Source organism: Gallus gallus, chromosome 2 (genome assembly GCF_016699485.2).
Source record: "Gallus gallus isolate bGalGal1 chromosome 2, bGalGal1.mat.broiler.GRCg7b, whole genome shotgun sequence".
NCBI lineage: Eukaryota > Metazoa > Chordata > Aves > Galliformes > Phasianidae > Gallus > Gallus gallus.
In genome coordinates, this window is record NC_052533.1 from 78,466,232 (window position 1) to 78,489,974 (window position 23,743).

Below are 23,743 nucleotides of genomic sequence, written 5' to 3' on the forward strand. Positions count from 1 at the left end.
TGCCTTGTGTATTGTGTCACCTGTACTGGGCAAAGTGGTTTTAAAATGTTACCATGTTGGAATGACCATGCTGGAAATCCAGGCTACAAATGATGCTATTGGGCTCTATGGAATCAAACCTCACATTATAGATGTTCAGGAGTACTGATTTCCCTTGTCTTTTTTACTCTTTATAGAGATCTATCATTCTCCCAGCTCCAGTAAGACCTAAGGAAGTTTCTTAGTAAGTAGGTGACTGTAACTAGAACTGGTTAAATTATTCATTGACAGCAACTTATATGTGAGAACAAATTACCCACCACTTATTTGTAGTCAGTTTTTCTTATTATAATCAACTCATAAATAGGTCACGATTTTGATTAGTTTGTTGCTTCTGTTTGCTCAGATTGTTTGTTTGTATTTTTGACAGCACATTCATGAATTACTTGCTGCAACTAGATGACATTTGTAGTCTGTTCCTATGGGACAAATTTAAATAGGAGCAGCCCTTTCTTCTACTCACATGTGTTCTCATTGTGTTTCAATGATTGCCCAGCTCCATTAGATACAGACTGTAAATAAATGTCCAAAGAACACATGGTGTGGGCACCTAGGTGCCACCACTGGAAGTCAGAATTGCTTCCAGACAAGGCTGCTACAGGAACTAGTTTGGTCCCTATCCCAGCCTTTAACCAACTCTTGCATGAGTATGTAGCTAGTGATCAGGATCCTTACTGAGAGATGTGGGGAAGAAGGGGCTTGGCTACATATAACATTTCAGAAAGGATTAGGCAACTTGACACATTGCTAAGCATTGTAAACATCTGTAGAGTATTTTTACTGTGAGAAGGCCTTACATTTAAGGTGGACGTGACTTAGAGTGACTCAGTGAACCCCTGACAACCAAAGAAGAAACCAGTATATTTAATCAAAAATGTTCAAACCAAACATAAGACTCCTCTTTCAGCTTTAAAAGAAGGGAATGCAGGATCACAATTATGATGATGTTATATGTATGGTATTCAGTGTGTGCTTTGAGTAAAGCAATTAGACAGGATATTCTACTGAATGCTCTTTATTCTCACATTTGTGAGCTTCTTCATTCTCCTGCACTTTTCACAGTAAAACTGAATGAATCCAAATGTTTCAACTAAGCAAATACAAACACTGTCACTAGCAATCAGCATTTGAGATTTTTTTGTTGTTTATTTTTTCTCACAGTTGTATTTGGTTTCTTTCTTTGTTTTTATGTTTACTCAGCTCCGGTTATGGCATATTTTCATACACTGAAGAACTTCTGAATAAATACATACCTCTCTTTGTTCCATGACATTGAAGAGTGATCATAGCATATAGATACGTTATTCCCAGGACTTTGGCTTTTCTATGATGTGTCTTGTAACTTTGCAGACAGGTTCACAAAAAGGTAGACTAGGCTCTGTCTGCATTTTACTCTATCAAGTCACTGGTTAAGAGTCATTTGCATACAGAGTCCTTTTAATTCATTTTTTATTTTTCTTATCTCATGAATCTTGGCAATTTGGTTCTATAGCTTCACACCTTCAGAAGGAATAGAATGAACACAACAAACATAGTGATTAGATCACTTGTTTAGGAGTTAAAAGCTGATTTTTAATTTTGGCCAAATGTCCCAGTTCCTGGGCTGTTATAAAAAGAATATAATATGACTATTTTTGGTGTACACCATTTCTATTACTGCTTTAATATTTTAGAGAAAATCTTCTGGGAAGAGGTTCTAGGTTCATGTCTCTAATTCCCAAGTTTGTTGCTATCTCATCTCCATTTACTTCCTAATTTACATTCTATTATTAAGAAATGAGTGGCAGCATCAATCTTCCCTTCTCTGTTTCTGAACAAAAGCTGTCCTTTATGCTGAAAATGCTGCTGACTTTCCATGTATGTCATACAGGATTCGTACTGGACTTGGCTCCACTGTGGTCAGTGCACCTCGCAAATTGTAAATGTGTTTTAGTAGGGGAGGGAGAACCTTGACTCACTCTAGTCAGCCAAGTTTATGATGCTTCTGGATTGGTACAGCAGTTAGTTGTCTTTTTGTACTTCAGTGAAAATAGCCACATACAACTCAGTTAAGCAATTAGGCAAGGCTTATAGTGAGCTATTATCTGAGAAACAGTTTTCTCCACTTGTGCATGCAAATGCTTCTTTGATCTGGGCACTGGAAAATATATTCAGTGGGAAAACTCTATCATATTCATAGCATGTTTTGGGTAGTACAAGATATTTATTATTGTGGTGGCACAATAGGAAAGCAATAAAAAGTAATAGGAGCAGTAAGCACTCCCTGTTCAGTCAGATCCAACCAGAGTTAATACATCTCAACTTTAGAGGACTGGCAATGATCCAGGGTCTGTATTCCATAGTAATTTTATATTTTGTGTGTAGCGTGACATTCTTCATTGCTGCTCTGTGTCATATAGCAGGCCTTAAATCATAACAACCATTTCATCTTGCAACTAATAACTATGTTTATTATCTCTTCTATTATTTTAGCAAGAGGTTACATATTTCTTTAGTGGGACTTATCTCTACTTTTTGATAAGTCCAGTCCTACCTACTGATTAAATATTTTAGCAGGTCTCCTTTATGCTTTTTCTTCCTGAGAAGAAGATCCTAGGAATTTAACATATATTTTATTTATTTATTTATTTGATTGTTTGTTTGTTATTATTATTATAATTTTCATTTTGAATTACTTTATTTGATAGCAGCCCTGTATTTCTTTTTCCTGTCAGAATCTAGCATATCAAAGCTAGACATCTCTCGGCAGATGTAATGTTTCCTGTTCAGAACCAATAGACTACGTATGACTTCTGCCATCTTTTTCTCAGGGCTTCAAGTTTTGTGTCTGTGTCATTTTTAGTAAAAGAAAAGTTGGATAGTGAAAACAAGAATGGCTGTCAACACAGCATATTGCCAAATGGACGTTCTCTAGAATATGTTATTCACTTCTCAACTGTTGATATTGAATCTATTCGGTTGTAATCTAACTGGCCTTAAGGAGTAAAATGTTTTCATGTCTGGGAGCAAAAAAGTGTTGCCAACTATACTTCAACCACCAAAGAGAAATCCTGTAGCTCAACTTTAGCCTAGTTGGTCCTGACTTGAGTTTGTCTGGACGCACAAACTAGGTAGCACACTTTAAGTAAAACCTGCAGTACATCCCTAAGGAATCCTTATAGACTTGTTTCTCGTGATAATGTGTTTGCTTAAAAGAATTCATATTCAAGAAACTAAAATATTTGAGACTTCAAAAAATTCAGACTTCTAGTCTGAATTCACATATGTTAATGTGCATATGGGCAGGATCTGTTTGATTCTAATACAGTAACTATGATCAAAGGCAATAACAATGTAAATTTTATTTTGGCTGCAGGCTTGATGCACCAGCATAGTTCTGATACTTGTTCTGTTTCATTTTGAGCCTGGCACTGCTTTTCTGATCTGGAAAAATGTGTCTTTTTGCATGCCAGCCTCATGTGAAATTGTACTGGCCTTCTGTGAGGATACTGTCTTCATTTGTCATGTGCATCTTGCATTACTGGGTAATTTTTATAGACAGAACTTGTGTAAATTAAATACATTGTGGCATGAGATGATCACTTGGTATGATCCATGACTTCATGCTTGGTGTTGTCATGAATTGTGCCTCTGCTCCATACTGTATACCTGAGATTTGCTGATGCTTCCACAGAGTAGAGGGAATACAAGGCATTAGAGCTAAACCTGAAATTGTTGTCAATCATGTTTCTGCCAAGTCCTGAGAAACAGCTTTCTGTTCCCCAGCTCTTTAAAGCCTCATGTTATGCTGTTGTTTGAATCATTTCCTCTACAGGAACAGCATTTCCTAAACCAATGTTAGTATCTATGTTAGTATTGCTATGTGTTTGAATGCTCACATTTAAATGTAACTTTCTTAAGGAGATATCAACAGTGGTATGTGGTATAGGGACATGATTGAGTAGCCATGCCTTGGGCTAATCCGATACGTGTCCATAAGATTTTCCTGTTCGGTGAACGTGGCAACGTGACAGAGAAAGGCCTGTGATCCTGGTGGCAGCAACACTCATATGGGGTATGAAGAGCTGAGGTTTAATTCCTCTTGTAGTTCAAAGCCATCTGTTCTACTTCCTTGTTAAATTCTTAACCTAGGGGAGAACAGGCTGCTGTGGGTGGGGATGAGGCCTCCTGGTGGTGGTTTCATCTGCAGGCAGATGCATGGTTCATCTGGCTTGAGAGAAGGAGCACTATGTCCCGTCCCACAAGACAAATAGGTCCAGGATTCATCTGGAGAAGTGATTCATTGTTTTCATTCTCCACCATAAGGACTATTGAAATGTTTTTCTGATGCCTTTTTAAATAAGCAGAAAGTGCTCTCTGCAATTCCCTAAGGATATGAAAGGCACCTTTTTCTTGCAGAGCATAAAATCACATCAGAAGCTGCTGACGGTAAAGGAGAAGTGCTTTTCATAGGCTCAGTATATATTGCTTATCTCTCTCCCTCCCTGTTCCTAGCACTTCGATACACTTTCTCACTGATGCGTGGTAACACAACTCTTAGAGACTTCATGATTTTTCTTAGCTGCAGCCGAAACTTTTTTGGTTTTAGTTCAGCTATCTTCTGTACATTGAAGGAGAATGAGGTAAATGTGTGTCGCTGGTTTTGATTCTGTCAGCAAATCAGGTCAGTGTGGAGGAAAACAATATAACAAAAGGCGTTTGAAATCTTCTTGAAAAGTACTTGTTGAAGTATTTGCAGTGAGCTCTTGTTATAGTTGAATAAAACGGTTTTACAGAAAAGTGAAATTTCAAGTGTTCGTTTTTTTTTTCCTTTTAGATAGCATTACTCTTCTGAATACCAGTTTCACACATGAAGACTTAAGAGAAAGAAAGCTACCAATTGAACACAGAATTCATGAGTCTCCAAATTAATCTATAAGAACATTTTCTGTATTAACACTTTTATCATTGAAAACTAATAAAATGATACTGCAAGTAAAAGATCATGAAAAGTTACTGCTTCATAAACTTTTAGAATAGCTAATGCTTTATGTTGTATAAATAGAAGTAATGTAGCAGATAGATTGAAATATTAGTGAGTAGATTTGCATCCACGGTAGCCTGCAAAGGATCTGTACCTGCAATAGTTTTTCTTATAAGTATTCTAAAGTCGTGTTTTACTTCTGAGTAAGCTGAGTAAGTAATCTGTTATAGATGGTTTCAGTTCCTCTAAATCAGACAAAATTTTACAAACTTGCATTTTATCTCTGTCACATCTTTGGCAAGCTGAACATCTCTTGTAAGATTGAAAACGAAACAGCAATAGTCAATGAAGATGTGACCATGAACTTAATTCATGAAAAATACATACATTTTGAGATTATTGAAAATACTTAGGGTTTTTTTTTTTTTTTTTTTCATAGTGGTGGAACATCTGTTTTAGATTTAGGGAGGATAAAAATTTGTCACAAGTGTGTATCAGCTCTAGCAAGATGAGAAAAGAAATGATTTGGTTTGATATTCTTTTCTATATTCGGGAAACAGACCTAAATGATGTGGAGGTCTAAGACAGGTGTTTTCTTGCTTGATATGCATTTCTGCTTGAGCTTCTAGAAAGGACCAAGGGGAAGAAGAAAAAGATTTAAGTTTTAGTGGTTAATGACTTCAAGCATGTAGATGCAGTCATTCAAAAATGCATGCTGCTTTGGTTTAGCTAATAGTTGCTTTGCATTTTAGTCTCAGATAAATCTGAAATTCCCTTTAGAATGTGAATTGTCTATTTATCTGAAAAATTTTGAATAAGTTTTACTGGAGCTGCATTTAAATTCTAGTTTGACAGGAGACATGAAATGGCCACCGAAAGTTGTTACATAAATTATATTATTTTCTAAAATGTAATACCTTTTTGAATCACAGGCAACACTTCCAGCAGAAACCCTAATAGCACCAAATTTACATTCTGTTGTACTTGTGGTGGACGTTTCCTGTATAAAAGCAAATATTTAACACTTTGCACCGTGATTAATGGAAGAAGCTTTTGCTGATTCAACTTCAAATTCAGTGATGTTTTTGATACATTATAATACATGGAAATTCAGTCTACAGGGAATAGAGGTGTTCTAAAGAATGCCTTACGTTTAAAAAGCTTTCTCTGGAAAATAGTAAAGAAAATATGTACTGATTTCCTTTGATAGTTACCTTCTAAATGTGTTGTATTTGAAGATTGAAACTAAATTCCTTATTATGTTTAGGTGGGGGATTGAGCTCCAATAATCACATAACCTTACTGTCTTCTAGAATGTATGTTAGATGTATGTTATTTTGCCTTCTTTTAATTTTAGGCCAGTGCTTGTCATTAATTGCATGTTCTTTATCTCCTACCAAACACGTGGCTTTGTTTGAGGAAAGTTCCTGACTTTGGAATAACTTGTATCTAGATCAGTGCTTTTTAATCAAAAGAGTCATTGAGGCAGTAATTCTATATCCTATGTAGAAAGGATAGTACGTAAATATTCCCTTAAATAATAATAAATAATTCTAAATCTTGATAATAATAATTTATTATAATAATAAATAAATTTAAATCTTGACGTAGAGTCATCAGAAACTCCTGTAGTTACAGAGGTACAACTGAATTCATCTTGGAATAGCCACTAGGGCATTAAGAAGCTTCTCTTGCTAGTCCTTTCAGAAGGTATTCAAATAGGTTCCGACTTCACTTGTACCTTTCAGCTTCTAAATAGCTGGGAAATGAATTAAATTGCCTCTCTCACATAAAGACTGGAACATGAAGTGAACCATTGAAGTTCTTCGTTGACAGGCATTATTAACTATGCATCTCATTTCAGCTTTAAATCAAATTAACTTCCAGTAGTGTAAGGAAGTGCATCAATATTTATTGGAAATGTAATAGGAAAGTGAGATTAAGAAGGAGCCATAAGGATGATAAATCTAAAATATTGTCTGCTTGTTTTTTATAGATCATCTTCCATACCTGCTGTTGTTACATCTAAGAACTAAAACAAAATAAAAACAAAAACCAACAAAACATAAATGCCAAAATCTGATTGTAGAAAAAAGATTTTTTTTATCCAGAGAAAAACTTTTTAACATAGGCTTTTTCTTCATTTTACTTTTGCTGCTTCCAAAACTCTCTTCAAAGAAAGAGCCAAACTTTTCCTATTTCCATTTAAGCTGAACGATTTGTTCTTTGAAACTGTTACACATAAAATAATGTGTGGTAAAACTCTTTTCATATAATTTACATCTAGCGTTTGCTAAAATATATTAGAATGATATCGGTATCATTTTTACACTTCTTTTTTTCTTTCTAATTGTCTTGACAATGGAAAATTGAATATATGATTGTAAGGTTGTTATGAGTTGTGTGCAAGAGGAAATTGACAATTTTGATTGATTACTTATGGAAAGTGCTATTCCTTAAATTTGAGAATCTTTGCTTCCTTGCTCATTTTTGCTAACTCTTCTCTTTGTTCTAAACAAATCAACAGAACAACATTTGTGTCTGTATTTTCCTGAAAGCTTTTACAACCTAAAATATTGTGCTCTAATGTGACCAAGTATTTGTAGATTATTATTATTACTCTAGCAAAAATTTATAAAGAAACTCTGAAATCCAAAGCCCTTTGAAATGTGGTGTGATGAAGAGAATGATTGGGTTTAAATTCTGAAACTGTGTGTGTGTGTATATGCATGTATACATACGTACAGCTTTTGCATCTGTTCCTGGAGTAGGCCCAGAACTTGAAAGGACTTGGTTTTCCATGTACTTCCTATGGGGACAAAAACTCCAAGTTCAAACTTATTTTTTGTTCTGTTTTCCATATGCTTTCCTATGTGACCTCCTGTAGGGAACCTGCTTTAGCAGGAGGTTGGACTCGATGATCTCTGACCCCTACTGTTTTGTGATTCTGTGATTCTCAGTGATTTATTTGTATTTTCTACAAGTAACACAAACTACTTAGTACTCATTTTTGTTCCAGGAGATTTTTAGTGGTATTCATACTAGCTTTCATAGGACCAAGCCTATCACACAGATTATTGTCACTTAAGTTAATTAAATTTACTGAAATTTAATTAGATGTCCATGCACAATGATATATGTGTTTTCCAAGTTGCTTGCATAATGTTTTCTCCAACAGAAGTTAGTCTCTTCTGATGGTGTGATGGAGTAATGAAACCTAAGTTAAGCTTTTCTGCAAGTAAATTATGGAACAGAGAATAACCAACGTTCTGTTTAGCCAATCTAGTGCTTAAAAATAAATTTCCATATTAAGAGCAGAGATCAGCATACAATGTTTCATAGGGAATTGCAGCAAAATTCTTCTACTTTGTGTGTTTCCAGATACTTCATTTCTTAGAAGCTTTTGTTATATAGTTAGCTAATTGATTCTGTAATCAATTTAATGTTTTTAATACACATATTTCTGTTAATATCTGCCATCATCTTGTTATCATCATCCTGATAATGAGTTCTAATAGCAACGCAATCACAGTACTTTATTGTTGAACTTCTTCTTTCGCCTATCACAGTTTCTATTTTCTATTAATACTCAAAGCAGAACATCTTCACATTTTTAATCTCCACTTTAGATTCACTGAGTCTTGTATAAAAATATTGCCATGCATATTTTATAATATCAATATTTTAAAAATAGAGAAAAAGAAATCACATTGACCAGCTTGTTAAAACATGGATGAATTGCAAATGGAAAGGCAAATTGAACATTTAAAACAGCTCTGAAAATTTTCTAAAAATTGAAATTTGTGTCCTGATAAGGCAGAGGAGTTCCATATTCATTGTTTGAGGTTTACATATATATGTATATTTTTCTGAAGTTAGAATGAAAAGTAAATAAGAAACATTTAAAAATATGACAACATTTTAAGTACCATTCAGCAAATTAAATGAAGAATTTTAAAATCAAACTGTATTCTTTTTGTTTTCTGTATCAGTGTAGAGGCAATGCATTTGCCAATAACAGTATTAATTTTTAAAGCGGAAGGGTTTAAGCTCAGTCTTTCATATGTCCTTTAGGCTATAGTGTGATAAATCCTGTTCCTGTAATTCAAGTATACGTGCATACACCAGAAACTTAGATGTAAGAGACACTTTCAGTAACAGAGAATTATTATGTCCTCTTATCTTCAAATATACTCATACTTTAAATCGAATTGTACCTCATCCCCATATGGGAAAACAGATTATAATGAAGGTTTTAATTATCTATGTTCTACTGATGATTTAACTAATTTTAAAGTTATTTTTAGGAACAGCAAAAAAAGAGCAGGCTTTGAATGCTCTCATATTCTGTGTACCATATGCATCTTTTTTTGATTTCACACAGACTGATTAATCCTTAGGCCTGGGCTTTTCCCTTCCAGCAAAACCAGCTGTTCTGGGCATTAGCTGTTCCTGTCTCTTTTTTCTGTGTTGAGCATTATGCAACCTAATACTTCCTGTCGTTGGAATACATTTCTGCAATTAAATAAATGCATGTTCTGCTTTGCTTTCTTTGAATCCAGTGGTGAAAGAAAGCAAATACCTCTGATATATATATTTGCAGAATATATATATATATTTGCAGAAGCAGAATATTTATCAATCACCTTGTGCTTTCTTTGGTTTTGTACTATTATATGTTGTTTACATCAATTTTATGTTTGTTATCTCAGCTTTTTCTTCTGGAAGACCTCTGCCTTGAAGGCAGCCTTAATACTTTTTGTTTGTTTGTTTGTTTCTGTGATGTTCAACGTTACAAATACACAATGAATACAAACACAGTTCATGTGTTTGCACATATGAATACTATTTAAAAGAAATGTAGCATTCACAGATCTTTTTTTCTTTCATTTCAACAGTCCTACTACTGTCTGAATATTTTTATTTTCCCACTAGAAAAAATGATTTGAATAGTAAAATGTATGCAAAAACATTCTACAATAAACAAAATCAAAATAGTTGATAAATATAATTTTCTGAAGTGCATTTCAAATTACACTACTTGAAGTCATATGTTATTCATATTCATTTCAACTACGCTTAAAATATATTCTCTGAAATATGCTTCAATTGATTTTAAACTTTAGTTTAGTGCCCTCTTTTAAGTTATAGATAGGTAAAGCATTTTACTTTTATAATCATAACTGCTCATAGGTAGATAAACTTAAAAACATTTTACTTTTATAATCATAACTGCTCATGTAAGTATGTATTCTTCCTCAGCAAGAAGTTGCTCCAGCTTCTGTCAGTGCCTTTACTTCTGTTAGGAGAGTCCAGAAATCACAAGCTTATTACTTTGTTGCATTTGACATTTGTTTTGTGGTATAATTCATATTATATTATCGGTATAATTCATATTATACCATCCTTTGAAGGTGTCCCCATTGATATGATTTCAGACATGCTCTTGCAGCATTCTCCATTGCTGTCTGAGCTTTATGCCTTTTACAATTTAGACTTTGATACACTGTTTTAGAGGTCATCTTTGATTTTGTTCCACTATCATTTTGTTCTTAATTAATTTTTGGGTCAGGCTCTTTTCAGTGGTGTTCAGGGACAGAATAATTGGCAATGGGCAAAAGCTAGAACATGGGAAGTTCCATACAAACTTGCGGAAGAATATTATGAGGGTGACAGAGCACTGGGACAGGGTGCCCAAAGAGGCTATGGAGTCTCCTCTGGTGATACTCAAGACTCACCTGAACACTTTCCTATTTGACCCACTGTAGGGAACTTCCTTTATCAGAGGGATTGGACTAGATGATCTCCAGAGGTCCCTTCCAACCTTTACAATTCTGTGATTGTGTGACATTGTAGCCTCCAAACTTGTTCTCTACAAGAACAGGTTTTCCGTCCGGTTCTTATAGTCTCCTATGCATTACATAATATTTATATCCTCTTCATTGTCTCTTACAGTGATTAGATTTCTAAAACGCAGTTGCTGATTTTGCAGATCTCTTTAGAAATATTACAGTACAAGTTAACATGGCATGTTATTTACACTTTGTGGCCAATATAATTATCTTTCGTTACTCCTCTGTATACTCAGTCATCCTTAAACTAAGGCTGACAGGTGTCTGGATTTATTCCAGCGTGTCTTGCTTATTTTCAGGATCTGAAGATGCCATTCATTAGGATTCTTAAATTGCAGTTGGAGTCAGTGTTGACATCTGTGATGAAATTGATACTTTCACAGTGTGTGTGGCAAAAAAAGTCTCCTCCATTAGGGAGGTCTGTGTTTACTATTCTTCTTAGTTATTTCTGGGTAGAGCTGGTCAGTTAGTGTGATTATAAAGAAAGATTCACTTGAAGGATTTTGACAGGTCTGAAAATCTCCCTGCCCCAAAGCTATGTTCAACAACCATTTCTATCCCTACTTCTGTCTTCATTTCTTATTTCAACTGTGGTGTGAAAATGGCTGAACAGACAATACTTTTGAGGATGGAGCTGTTGCAACTTCTTTAGGAAACCTGCTCTCTGTGGTATAGGATAGACACAAAATATTGCACGCTGTCATAGAATTGAAAACAGTGGAGCAAAGTAACTGGCTTTTGAAAGCGCTTTTGAAAGTACTGGTGTAATGGATATGATTTTATGCCGGAATAAGAAAGCCTGTGAGGCAGGCCTTGTTAGCTGTGATAGCAAGTGTTTACATGTTAAAATAGTTTGGGGAGGTTGATAGATATATTCCCTTGCTAGGAACCATAATCTGGTCAACACGGCTGCCAATCCAGGGAATCTGTATCTCACTCAAAGTGAGAATAGAAGCAGATCATCAGCCGGTATGGGGCTTCTAGATGGTCCATGCAAAATCAGAGGCATAGGCAGGAGGAATTAGGTGATAGGTTTTAGAAGATCAGAAAGTCTTCTGGGGCAGAGATAGATAAAATCCTATTCCTTCTTTCTGAATAGACATATGACCCAGATTAGTGCTGAAGTGGATTGTTTCTTCTAAATAATCTGCGGGATCTCTGACACTGCTCCTTCTCTTGAAGTCCAGAAAATTATGACTTTCATCATTTCTGGATGAGTGCTGACCCTATTAGAAGACAAATGGGAAATGAATGATTTTGCAGTTGCTGAAAGAAAGCAGAAGCAAATGGGAGGAATGGACACACTATGCCTAGATAAAAAGGAAAGAGCAATGACAACTGCAGCAGGGAAGTCATTGGTGCTACAGTTCTCAAAAGTGAGAATATTTCATTTGGTTTTAGGCTAGTGTGCTGCTGTAATCATGTTCTCTGAGCCACAAATATGTACTTAAAAATAAGTTGCCTCTCTGCCCTCTATCTTAAACAAAGTTGCTGAGGAAAAAAAAACACAAAACATTTGATTTTGATGATATTCTCTTATCCAAAGCTCTGCACTGCTAAATTCAAGGTGCATGGGAGAAAGCACCCTCCAGTCCTGTGGTGTTTTTTTTTTTGTTGTTGTTGTTCTTTTGTTGTTGTTATTGTTTTGTTTTGCTTTTCCTGTCTTTTGTCTTTGGGGAAGTGTCATCAAGTGACTTTGCCTTAAGGTGCCAGGCCCAGCACAGAAGCAGGAGGGAGCCTCAGACTGTATAAGAAGCATATACTGAATGCTTAGTTAATTTTTATCTAAACTCACGAAAAGGATGGCAGGCCAAGTGCAGTGTATTACAAGTCACGCTGACCCTGTTAGCTGCCAGTTAGTCAAGTGACATAGAGTTGTAATAACTGATCTATGATGTGATACCGACTCATTCACATATGTAAAAAGATCTCACTGCTGTTTCTTTTCTTCCTCTTACTACATTTTTTCCAGTTACTGTGCTACAAAAACTCTTATGCATTTCACTCGGTGACTAACAGAGAGTGACTGATTTTATTTTTTATGGATAGTTCTCAGATTGCATTTTGACCTTGAAATTTGTAATTATATTTCAGTGTTCATCCAACAAACATCATCAGAAGCAAAGCTTGTTGAACTGGTAGTCTCTCGGTTGTGAGGCAAAACTGATTCTTGGCAATGGTTTTATTATTTTTTTAATATATCTCTCCTTTAGGTTGCGTAGAGAAAAAGTGATAGGCTGAAGGAACTGGGCTTGTTCAGCATGGAAGAGAGAAGGCTGCGGGGAGACCTCATTGTGACCTTCCAGTATTTAAAGGGAGTTTATAAACATGACAGGAAATCAACTTTTTACATGAGCAGACAGTGATAGGACAAGGGAAAATGGTTTTAAACAAAAGGGTAATTTAGATTAGATGTCAGGGGAAGTTTTTTACTGAGAGAGTGGTGAGGTGCTGGAACAGTTTGCCCAGAGAAGTTGTGAATTACCTGTCACTGGAGGTGTTTAAGGCCAGGTTGGATGGGACCCTGGGCAGTCTGATCCTAGTGCTTGATCTAGCAGTTGGCAACACTGCCTGTGGCAGGGGGCTTGGAACTTGATGATCCCTGAGTTCCCTTCAAACCCAAGCCATTTTATGATTCTATGATAATCAAAACCAGAATTTTATTTTTTCATAGAAGAGGAGGGATTTATTTTAGATTATAGGAGAAAATTCTTTACTCGGAGGCTGGTGAGACAATGGCACAGGCTGCCCAGAGAAGCTGTGGATGCCCCATCCCTGGTGGTGTTCATGGCCAGGTTGGATGGGGGCCACGGTAGGGGGGTTAGAATGAGATTGTCTTTATGGTCCCTTCCAGCACAAATTGTTCTGTTATTTAATGGGTGGTATTTTTTGTGCTGTTTTTTTCTTTTAAACAAATATTCTTATGTACAGTGAATCCCTACAAGCTTGTTTGTACCAGTACAGGAGAGAAATTTAAATACTTACATGAGGTGATTTTTACTCAAACTTGAGAAGTTAATCAGAAGACTTAAACATGCGGTTATGACTTTACACTCGAAACCTTGCTATGGAAGGGAATGCATTTTATATACTGAACTAAACATTAGTTGTGAATGTAATCAGTCTTGACTTTCTAATAAAATTTGTCCATATTATCCGATTATTAAAGATTCATTAACAATATGGTTAAAATTTTAGACATAATCTTTATCCTAACTCCCTCTGCTATTTTGTGTTATGTTCTCCTTTCCAGTACTCCTGCAGTTCTTAGGATTAACTTCAGTTTTCCTTAGGAATGGAAGATTTACCAGTAAACGCCACCTTGGTTTCTCCAACTCCTCTTCAGTTTTGGAGTCTGCTTTAGACTACCCTTTTGTGTTTTCTTAAGTCTGCATGGTAGTGGTTCCTCCCCATGTGCCAGGCCCAGCCTGGGGATCTTTAGACTGCCTTCCTCACCCTGTTCCTAGCAGGGATGTCTGTCTGTCCTGCCAGGAGGCAGTGGGCTGTACCTGTCAACTGCTGTGTTCTGTTGCCACCAAGGCAGGGCCAAGCCCATCCTGAGGCCCTCCGCTGCCATCTGTCTGCCTTGCCTCTTGCCTTCTGCTGCTTGTGGCAAAACCCTTATTTATGGGCTGCAGAACAGAGCATCCTGAGCATTTCTCTTGCAGGTGTTACCTACTCGCATAAACCATTTTGTTCTTTAGAGACCTTAAGTGAATAAGAGTTGCTCTCTGCTGGATCTTTAATGTTTACCATTGCTGGCACATAGAAGATTGCATAATGTCTTAGTCAGGGCACTAGCTAAAATATTTATCAGTGTGAGAACATGGTCCTTTGTGTTCAGAACAAATGTTCTTTGGTATTTTTAAATGCCTTAAAAACTTTGCATGAATGAATCAGAGATCTCATCAGTGATCTGACACTGGTCTGTGATACTTAATACCTTTGGTAAGAAATCACAATAAGAGTGAAGAGCAAATGATAAAAACCAATAGTTGTTAAAATATTCAGTCTTAAAACAGTCTGGGGGCAATGATAAGAGTTTATTGCTTTGTAAGCTGCTTTCAACATGATGGCGTACTACAATCTGGTAAACAGAAATCGGAAGCTCTTTCTGTGAATGTGTTTTGGGAACGTGCATGTATAATAGACATACATGCATGTATAATACAACGTGCATGTATAATAGAAAGACACTTGTCTTTCGAGGGACTTCTGGTGTAAAGTCTGTCCTGCGCTAACAAAATTATTTGTAACTGTCTTACACTACACAGAGAATGTAATAGTTGTTCTCATGTTCTTTCCATTGTACTGCAAGCAGTTTAGGAAATTCAGTGAAAACTGCACATTTTGAACCTCCATAGAAAACATCCTGCATGGAATAAAGATTCATCCATCTTAACAAATAGAATCACTAGTATGACTTTTAGTAACTCATTTTCCTCTTTCTTTTGCAGACTATGGCACTATTAAGAAAGTACTTGCCCCAATGAACCAGACTTCAAGCAGCTGCCTGCTTGAGGAAATTGAACTCCTGCCAAAGAGTCAGCGGGAGCCCATCAGGAGTCTTCAGATCCTGCACAGCCAGAGTGTCCTGTTTGTGGGCCTTCAGGAACATGTGATTAAAGTCCCCCTGAAGAGATGTCTGTTTTACAAAACATTCAGGTAACAACTAGTTTGATTTGATCAGAGAAAAATGCTTGTGGGTTGCAAGAAAATGGGAAGGAAAAGTGACTGTATGTAGGAATCCAAATTAATTACCTCTTAGAGCTATGACTTTTTATGTGCACCATTTATCAGAACCGTCTCTGGGGACTTTTTCTCTTTGATCAACCAAGGAAATTAACTTCTGGAAATTACCACTTGATTTTAGACTCTATATTATGGCAGTTAAGGAATTTGAAGCTCAGCATGCAATGTTTTCTATATATTACCTAAAAGTACTCCTGGGCTGCAACAGATTCCTGACTGTTAATTTCATCTGATTAGTTGTGTTTTCCCTTTAATATAAATATGGTTCCAGAGTGGTTCCAGTAAGTCAGAACAATTGTTCTGTTTTATGTCAGAGAGACTCTGAACCACTATGATGATCATTTGAGAACTGTGACAGATGTATTTGGTTATTTTATAGCTTGCTCGGCTTTCAGCTTGTTTAATATATGTTCCTTTGAAAAGCTTGTTTATTAAAGGAGATAAAATGTCTTCCAGTTGCCTTTCTTAGCTGCCGTGCTCAGGATCATAGAAGATGCTATTTGTGTACCAGGCAGAGATCATACCTTCCATGAAAGATAGTGACTACAGGTGAAGAAGTTTCTAGCTTTAAGAGGGAATATGCATTGGTCACAGTGAGGAGGTAACCACAGGACGTGGGTGTACAGCTGTGGCTCAGTGACAGTGGAAAGAATTTTCCCATCACAACATATGAGTTGATGTCATGCAGCAGGCTACTGAAAGACTGCTGGTTTGATAATAAGACTGTAGAAAAAGCTGACACACACCAGGGGAGTTCTTTCCTTATTACAGTTCTTTACAAACCTTTTCTGTATATGCTGTCCTATATACAATATTTTAGGTATTTTCTAGTAAAATAATACTGAAAACTCCATTGGAAGTCCTGCAAAGCTCAATTTAAAGAAAATTTTTAGGCAAGTCTCTACCTCAAGCTTTAGCATAGTTTAGCAGCCAACATAGGACCAAGTTTTACCCTTGATTTAGCCAGTTTTAACAGGACATGTTTTTGTTTCCTTCTTAAGTGAAGGGCTTATGCATAGGCCAGCCTGAAAGTAATGCCTTCTATTTGCCTTCTATTTATTCCCATGGAAACTACAACAGATATGAAGAGCACAGTAATACTGTCTGATAGAGCAGATTGTCAGCTGCAAAACACTATTTTTCAACACAGTCACTATTAGCTGTGTGTTTTCATCAGTGATGAAGAGCCTGCATGCTGCGCTTGTAAAAATTTACACCAGCAGAGGTGACCCACTGTTGCTTGTTGAAATACACCACCCACCACCTCACTGTGCTCTGCACTGTTTGATCTACATAAACGTTCAGCAAGCATCAGTGAATGTCAATAGGTGCTATGTTTTTCTTCATGGAGGAATTCAGTTCCACGCTATCCGCACTTCCGTGTCAGGCACCATTTTGTCAAACTGCCCCTCTGCTGCCATCTGTTGCACAGCAACAAAATGTTAACAGGGGTGGGAAAGTTCAGCCTCTACTGTCATACCACCAACATTCCTTCTGACGCCGTGGGTCAACATACCAAAATAGGAGGCATTACTTTCAGAGCAGCCCTTACGTATTGGAAAAGAGAAGGGCCTGTGTGCATGCATGTCTGTCTGTCTGGAGAAGGAAAAACATCTAATCATACATTCTTGTGTTTCTCTGTCTTCTTTAATATAACAAGATTATGCTATTTGGCTTGTACAGGATGTTGCATATGTTTTCATAAGCATATGTTTGTTTCAGCAAGGGAGCTCAGGCTGGCATCCTGTGCTTTCTTAGGGACTATGTACTCATGGTGACAATGATAAACACAAACAGCTCAAAAATCTGGGTGCTCTGTATTCACATGAAATCTGCAGTGCCTCTTGAAATGTTTGAAGGCTGGAGCCATTTTCTGTACATGCATTATTAGGGAGGAGTGAACTCTGAAATTCAGGTTTGTGAGTAACAGTTGCCTGCATGGAAGCCTTGCAAGATCCCTGGTGTATGTGCTTCTATCAGCTTCTATCCTGAGGTGCTCCAGGCTACCCCAACTACAGGGCAAAAATATGCTTCTGCCCTCACTCGGGAGAACTGTTGCCTCGAGTCATAAACCCCATTCACAGTTGTAGGCAAGGCATTCCTTTTCGTGTTTGAGCAGTGGAGATTAATTGACTAGATTTTAAGGGCTTAAAAAAGAAAAGGGGGGGGGAAAGAAAAAGAAGTGTGGTACTTTTCCCATTTTACTGAGTAGAACAGTAGTTAAATGTCTCAAATCCTGCTCAAATGAAAGTTTATTGCTCTGCCTTGAGGAGTGCGAATCCTCATCTTCCACTGGAATGACTTACTCAGAGGAGATAAAATTATTCCTTGTGGGGTTTTTCAATTATCTCTTTTGTAGTTAAATCACTCTGCTTGGAATAATTAAATATTCATTGCACCAAGTGGATTGTCATCTATACTGTCTTCCTGGTAAAAACTCACCAGCAATTCCAGTTCTGTTCGGTGAGAAAGGAGAAAGCTGTGATCTAGATGAAATGAGACATCTTTTTATCATCCGTCACAGGGGACTCAGATCATTTGGATAGTGCAGATTTAATCTTTCTTTCACCTATCATTTACTCATGACTTTACTAGGCTTTTCCTGGCTTGTCATGCTAGAGCATTTCAAGGCTGCTTTTTTTTTTTTGTGCATGTGGAGAGAGTGAAGGTACCATACCTGGGGCCATAAATTTCACTAGTTAATAAAACATCTCAAATGTAGTCACTGCGTTGGTGGATGTTTTAATATTCACATCCTTGTTATATGTTGCCAACTATTACGCTATAACAATGGGTAAATAGAGAAAACCTTACCCCAGAAAAATGCCTTGGGACAGTACGGTTCTTTTTTTTTAATATACTTTTAATTTTTTATATTCACATTTATCATACTTGGAGCTGTGTATCTGCACCAAGGCTATATTCTCAACATCCATCAATAACAGCTTAGAGTTTCTTCCACAGATCAAGGGCATGTGCTGTCTTTAATACCTACTTCACATAATTTTTGAGAAGTAGACCATGCTTGTGTATAAATAAAACCCTTAAAAAACCAAAAGACTGAAGACGTGCTTGCTTATCTGTGCTGTCTTTTTGCGTCTATTGACGTAGAGTGCTTACGGTCTGAACTTTTCTAATGCTTTTGTTTAGGCTTGTTTGCAAAGTCTTTCAGAGAATGCAGCTCAGTTCCACAAGCTATTATCTCAATGGTGAGATAATTTCCTTATGATTGTCTGTTTCTTTGCTTTTTATCTTGTTATTCCTCATTTTATCTTCATGCTTCTAAAGCATATTGTTGTTGCTTTATTCATAGTTTATTATGTCTGCTTCGTTACTGTTCTGATATGCTGCACATATTTAGCTAATTCATATACCCATGTAAATTTATTCCTCCAGCACTTAATTGTGATGGATATTCTAGTTGATGCTTCCACACTCCTCAGCTACATGGTGCTGCCCTGACACACATCCCCTCTGGTCCAGGACGGACCTATTCCACCGGCTCACTGCTCTGCTCCATGCTTCCTGTAGGTTTCTGTTCCCACAGATGCTGCTAATAATTACCCTTGAAAATGTTTTGTTACATTTGGAGACTAAGTCTTATTTTTTTTGTTTTTCTGGTGTTCAGAATGCACTTTTGTGCAGCCTTTACTGCTGCTGTGACAACAAAACATATCTCAGGCAGACCCTGTCTCCACACCTGTAGATGGGGTTGCTCAGCCCTTTCCATTGTGCCGTGATGCTTTTGTTACTTAGAAACTGCCCATGTGAGTTATTTAGATCAGCAGTTTTCATGCGGAGTGTCTCCCTCAGAGTTCTCCTGATGACTGAATAATTTTTATCATCCCACCATGGTCCTGCTGTTTCCAAGAATCGGCTTGGGAAAAATAGTTTGGTACGTGATAATTCTCATGAACAGTTCTCCAAAAATCCCTGTTCTTATGCTCCAGAACAAAAAATAAGCAGAGTAGTTATCCTAGTTTAGTTGTACATGGAGTAAAACCTTCCGATATGACCAAATTATTGTCACCTGGCTATCGCAATTCACACATTTAACAAAATGTCATGAAGATCAGCAGTGTTATTTGCTGGAGATAAAATTTGCTCTAAGAATTTTGCAGCTCCCTGTAATTCTTCTGAGCTGAGTAGGTCAAGCATAAAATCCAGCTGACTTTTGTATTCCTGCTAATTAGGCATAACTACCACTAATTAACTATAATATGAGTTAAATAGAATGATTATCATGAGCAGATAACTATTAAAATCACTGAAATTGCAGTGTTTGCTATTTACTTTGAAAGCCCATTGAATCTGTAATAAGGAATAAGATGTGTAATAAGGGGAGAAGACTTCATACCCTGAAACAAAGAGCCAGGCAACTTTCCTTTATTGGCAGCTGCAGCCTTCAAAAGCAACCTCCGATGATGGTAATTTCTCTGAGGCAAATCTGTCAATGTTACAATTTGTACTAGAGTTTTCAGTGCATCAGTTCTAAAAGTAGGGGCAAGGAAAGGTTGCATCAGCCTGATGTTCTGCAAAATCTTGCTGAGCAATGATCAAGGTTGTTATTCTTGATAGAAGATAGATTTCATGCACATAAAAGACTTGAAATCTAAACTTACTTTAAAGTTATGTTTAAATAAAAAAATACCAACCTCTGAAACGTTTGCAGATAGGGACTCTTCTCTGCTATAAAAAGGTACTGTTAAGTATTCACTTTTGCTTAAGATACTTAAAATATTGCTGGGTCACAAGATTATTATGCTAATCAGTATTATCATGGCTATCCTGCTGTGACCTTGACTTTTCTGTCTCCATTGTAGTCCATCACATGTATTTTGCCTTCTTTGTTAAACATCAGGTAAGCAGTTAGTACATATGCAAAAGATAACTGTAGCAGTCAAGTACTAAAAAAGGTACTGGATTAACTGGCAAGCTACAAGAGTTATTGCAAATTTGGTTGTGATTTATTTTGTTCCTAAAAGTCCAACAAGGTTATTGGATTAACTCTTTTGAACACTTCTACATTCCTGTGTTTTGTCTCGGAGATAGTGTTGCTTCTCAAGAATTATTCTCACGCTCACTGAGAACCTGTTTTGATTGTGATAAGATACTGTCACTATCGTTATGTAGTAGAATAATTATTCCTATATACTATTATTATACAAGATAGAACCAATAAAGTGTTGCAAGCTATTACTAGATGCTAATACGTCCAGAAGAGAAGAGACCTCCACATGGAATTGAAACTGCTGTTTTGAAATACTAAATCCAGAATAGTTATCTTTGGCTATCCAGGTGGATTTCCTTATTTCAAAATATGAAAGTCTTATTCCAGTATAAGTCAGAGAAACAAGCTGCGCATTAGGCCTCAAGTTAGTTCTGATACTCAAATTTGAACTGGTAAATCCAAAGTAATATTCAGAATAAAAAATGCTTGTATATTTCCCAGACTTGGAGAAGCTATAATCCTCTGTGAGACTAGATGATATGCACACTTTTTTTATTATTATTCAAAGTCTTTTTTCTGGTATCTGATACAAAGTTACCATCAGTTGGTGTGAACTTATGAAAACACTGGTGGGGTCAGAAGAACAGTGAGATAAGGATCAGCTGAAAGTCTTCCTCACTCAAAGTAGAATGTTAGTCTTCCACTAGAGAGGGAAACAGTTTGAGCTCTGAAGATGTGAGGTTGACGTATATTTTAGTCTTTCTGAAGACTAAAGGTCTTGCAGAAAGTGCCTATATCTGTCTTGCCCACAAAATGCATCAGAGATAAATTGGGCATTTACATTTTGCTGCAGCTGAGATTTTTGTCACAACGCTTTGAAGTGTAAGATCGATACATGTATTTGTTAAATTATAAGTACAAGTTTTTGGCAAACAAGACGAAATTTTGATTAACAGGTAGAATTTGCAGGCTGTTCATAATATATTAATAGTAGCAACCAGATGAGGGAAAAGGAACATATCTTTTCCTTTTAGCTTGCGAAACTGTAGAAAAACCATATGGACAAAACTAAGCATTTGCAATTCAGATTTTATTAGAAGGATATTATTTTAAACAAAGCAGTAATATTAGAAATAAAAATTTAAAACAGGCATGTGGTTTTTGTATGTCATGATGTAATTCATGCTTTTTCTTCACTTTAAAGTTTGAGGAGTCTTTAGTTCAGTATTGTTCCTGTTAGATTTTTCTTGAAAATCACCTAACATGTTTATAGCAACTCACATTCCATGAGACCATTTCACTAATCATTAGATACTTTGCAAGTGTGTTCTCTGAAAACTGAAGTTAAATAGACTGGGTTTGTTTGTTTGTTTGTGTGGGTGTTTTGTTTTTTAAAAAAGAGCAAGTCTGGGAGGTTTTTTTAATTTTAAAATGGTTTTAACATTGAGGCCTGTAACTAGCAGTGTTCCCCAGGGGTTGGTGCTGGGTCTAGTCTTGTTTGGCATTTTCATCAACAACCTAGATGAAGGGATAGAGTCCCTCAGCAAGTTTGCTGATGATGCAAAGATGGGAGGAGAGACTTACACACCAGAAGGCTGTGCTACCATTCTACAAGGCCTGAACAGACGGGAGAGTTGGGCAGAGAGAAACCTGACAAGGTCTAACAAGAGCAAGGGTAGAGTCCTACACCTGGGGATTAATGAATGCATGCATCAGTGCAGGTGAGGGGATGACCTGCTGGAGAGGAACTCTGCAGAGAATGACCTGACTGTGCCGGTCGACAACAGATTGACCATGAGCCAGCAGTGTGCACTGGTAGCCAAGAAGGCCAAGGGAATCCTGGGGTGTATTAAAAAAGTCGTGGCCAGCAGGTCAAGGTGCTCCTCCCCCTTTACTCTGCCCTGGTGAGACTGCATTTAGAAAACTGCGTCCTGTTCTGGGCTCCCCAGTTCAAAAATGACAGGGATCTCCCAGAAGGAGTCCAATGGAGGGACACAAAGATGATTAAGGGCCTGGAGCACCTCCCTTATGAAGAAAGGCTGAGGGACCTGGATCTGTTCAGCCTGGGGAAGACTGAGGGGAGATATGATACATGTTTATAAATATCTAAAGGAAGGTGAGAGGCAAATGTATGAAGCCAGGCTCTTCTCAGTGGTGTGCAGTGACAGGACAAAGAGCAATGGCCTAAATCTTTGAAAGAGGAAGTTCCATTCAAACCTGTATAAGAATGTCTTTACTGTAAGGAGAACTGGAACAGTATTTAAGAACTCTCTGGATGCCTATCTGTGCTACCTATTGTAGGAAACTGCTTTAGCAGGGGGATTGAACTTGATCTCTTGAGTTCCTTTCCAATCTCTGCAATTCCATGATTCTGTGAATATACCACATACTGGACTGCTAGGTAGTCAGGCCAGCTCACTGTGTATTTCAGCTTACAGCAATCTCTGTTGCACACCAGTTGTTTCCTCATGAGAATTGTTTGCAGCTCTCTTAATACTCTATAACCTTTTTATGGGACATTTTCATTTATTTGAAGTTTCACAGGAAATTAACCTTGAAGTTTGGAGTCCATTATTGACCTCAGTGTATACAAGGAACAGAATATTTTTGATGCTATGATGTGAATTGTGGGCAGGATTCCAGGATAGGAGTCTGGGTCCAGTTCAGGGGCCTCAAGCTGAGTGGCTTTGAAGTCAATCTGTCCCTCAGTGGTTGTATTTACAAGTACTTCTGAAATTAGAGGTAATGATACCATTGAAATGCAAAGGTACCTGCAGCCTTGTTAGAACTGTTAAGAATCCAATCTATCCTAAATCTGCATCTGTTATCTTAATAATTCATTTATATTCTAGTATAAAGTAAACCTCAAAATTTAAATTCAAAAGAAGTATTTTCAGTGTATGCTCTTAGATTTATTTTGATTATTCATAAATTTAAGTGAGAGGAAGCAACAGCAGTTTATACAGAGTGGCTGAGTTGATTAAAGGATTTTATTTTTCTTAATAATACAGGGAAAGTTCAAATACAGGGTTCTGAATATTTGATACACATCTTAGTTTGTTCTCATAGGACATATTAAATTGTGTGCCTACCATTTATATTCTGCACCAGTCATCTCTATCTTTAGATCCCTCTTCATTTTGTATATATTTATATATCTCTCTATAACCGGCAATAATGAAAATG

At 36.8% G+C, this 23,743-nt stretch overlaps 1 protein-coding gene across 18 annotated transcripts in view; it reads left to right on the plus strand.

Annotated features, from left to right (window-relative positions):
• Nucleotides 1-23,743, plus strand: part of SEMA5A (semaphorin 5A) — a 332,072-nt gene that overhangs the window by 217,927 nt on the left and 90,402 nt on the right. For all 18 annotated transcript variants that reach the window (XM_040695738.2, XM_046926696.1, XM_046926710.1 and 15 more), the window contains one exon: nt 15,312-15,519. In XM_040695738.2, the coding sequence (XP_040551672.1) occupies nt 15,312-15,519 (208 nt within the window). The remainder of the gene's footprint in view (nt 1-15,311; nt 15,520-23,743) is intronic.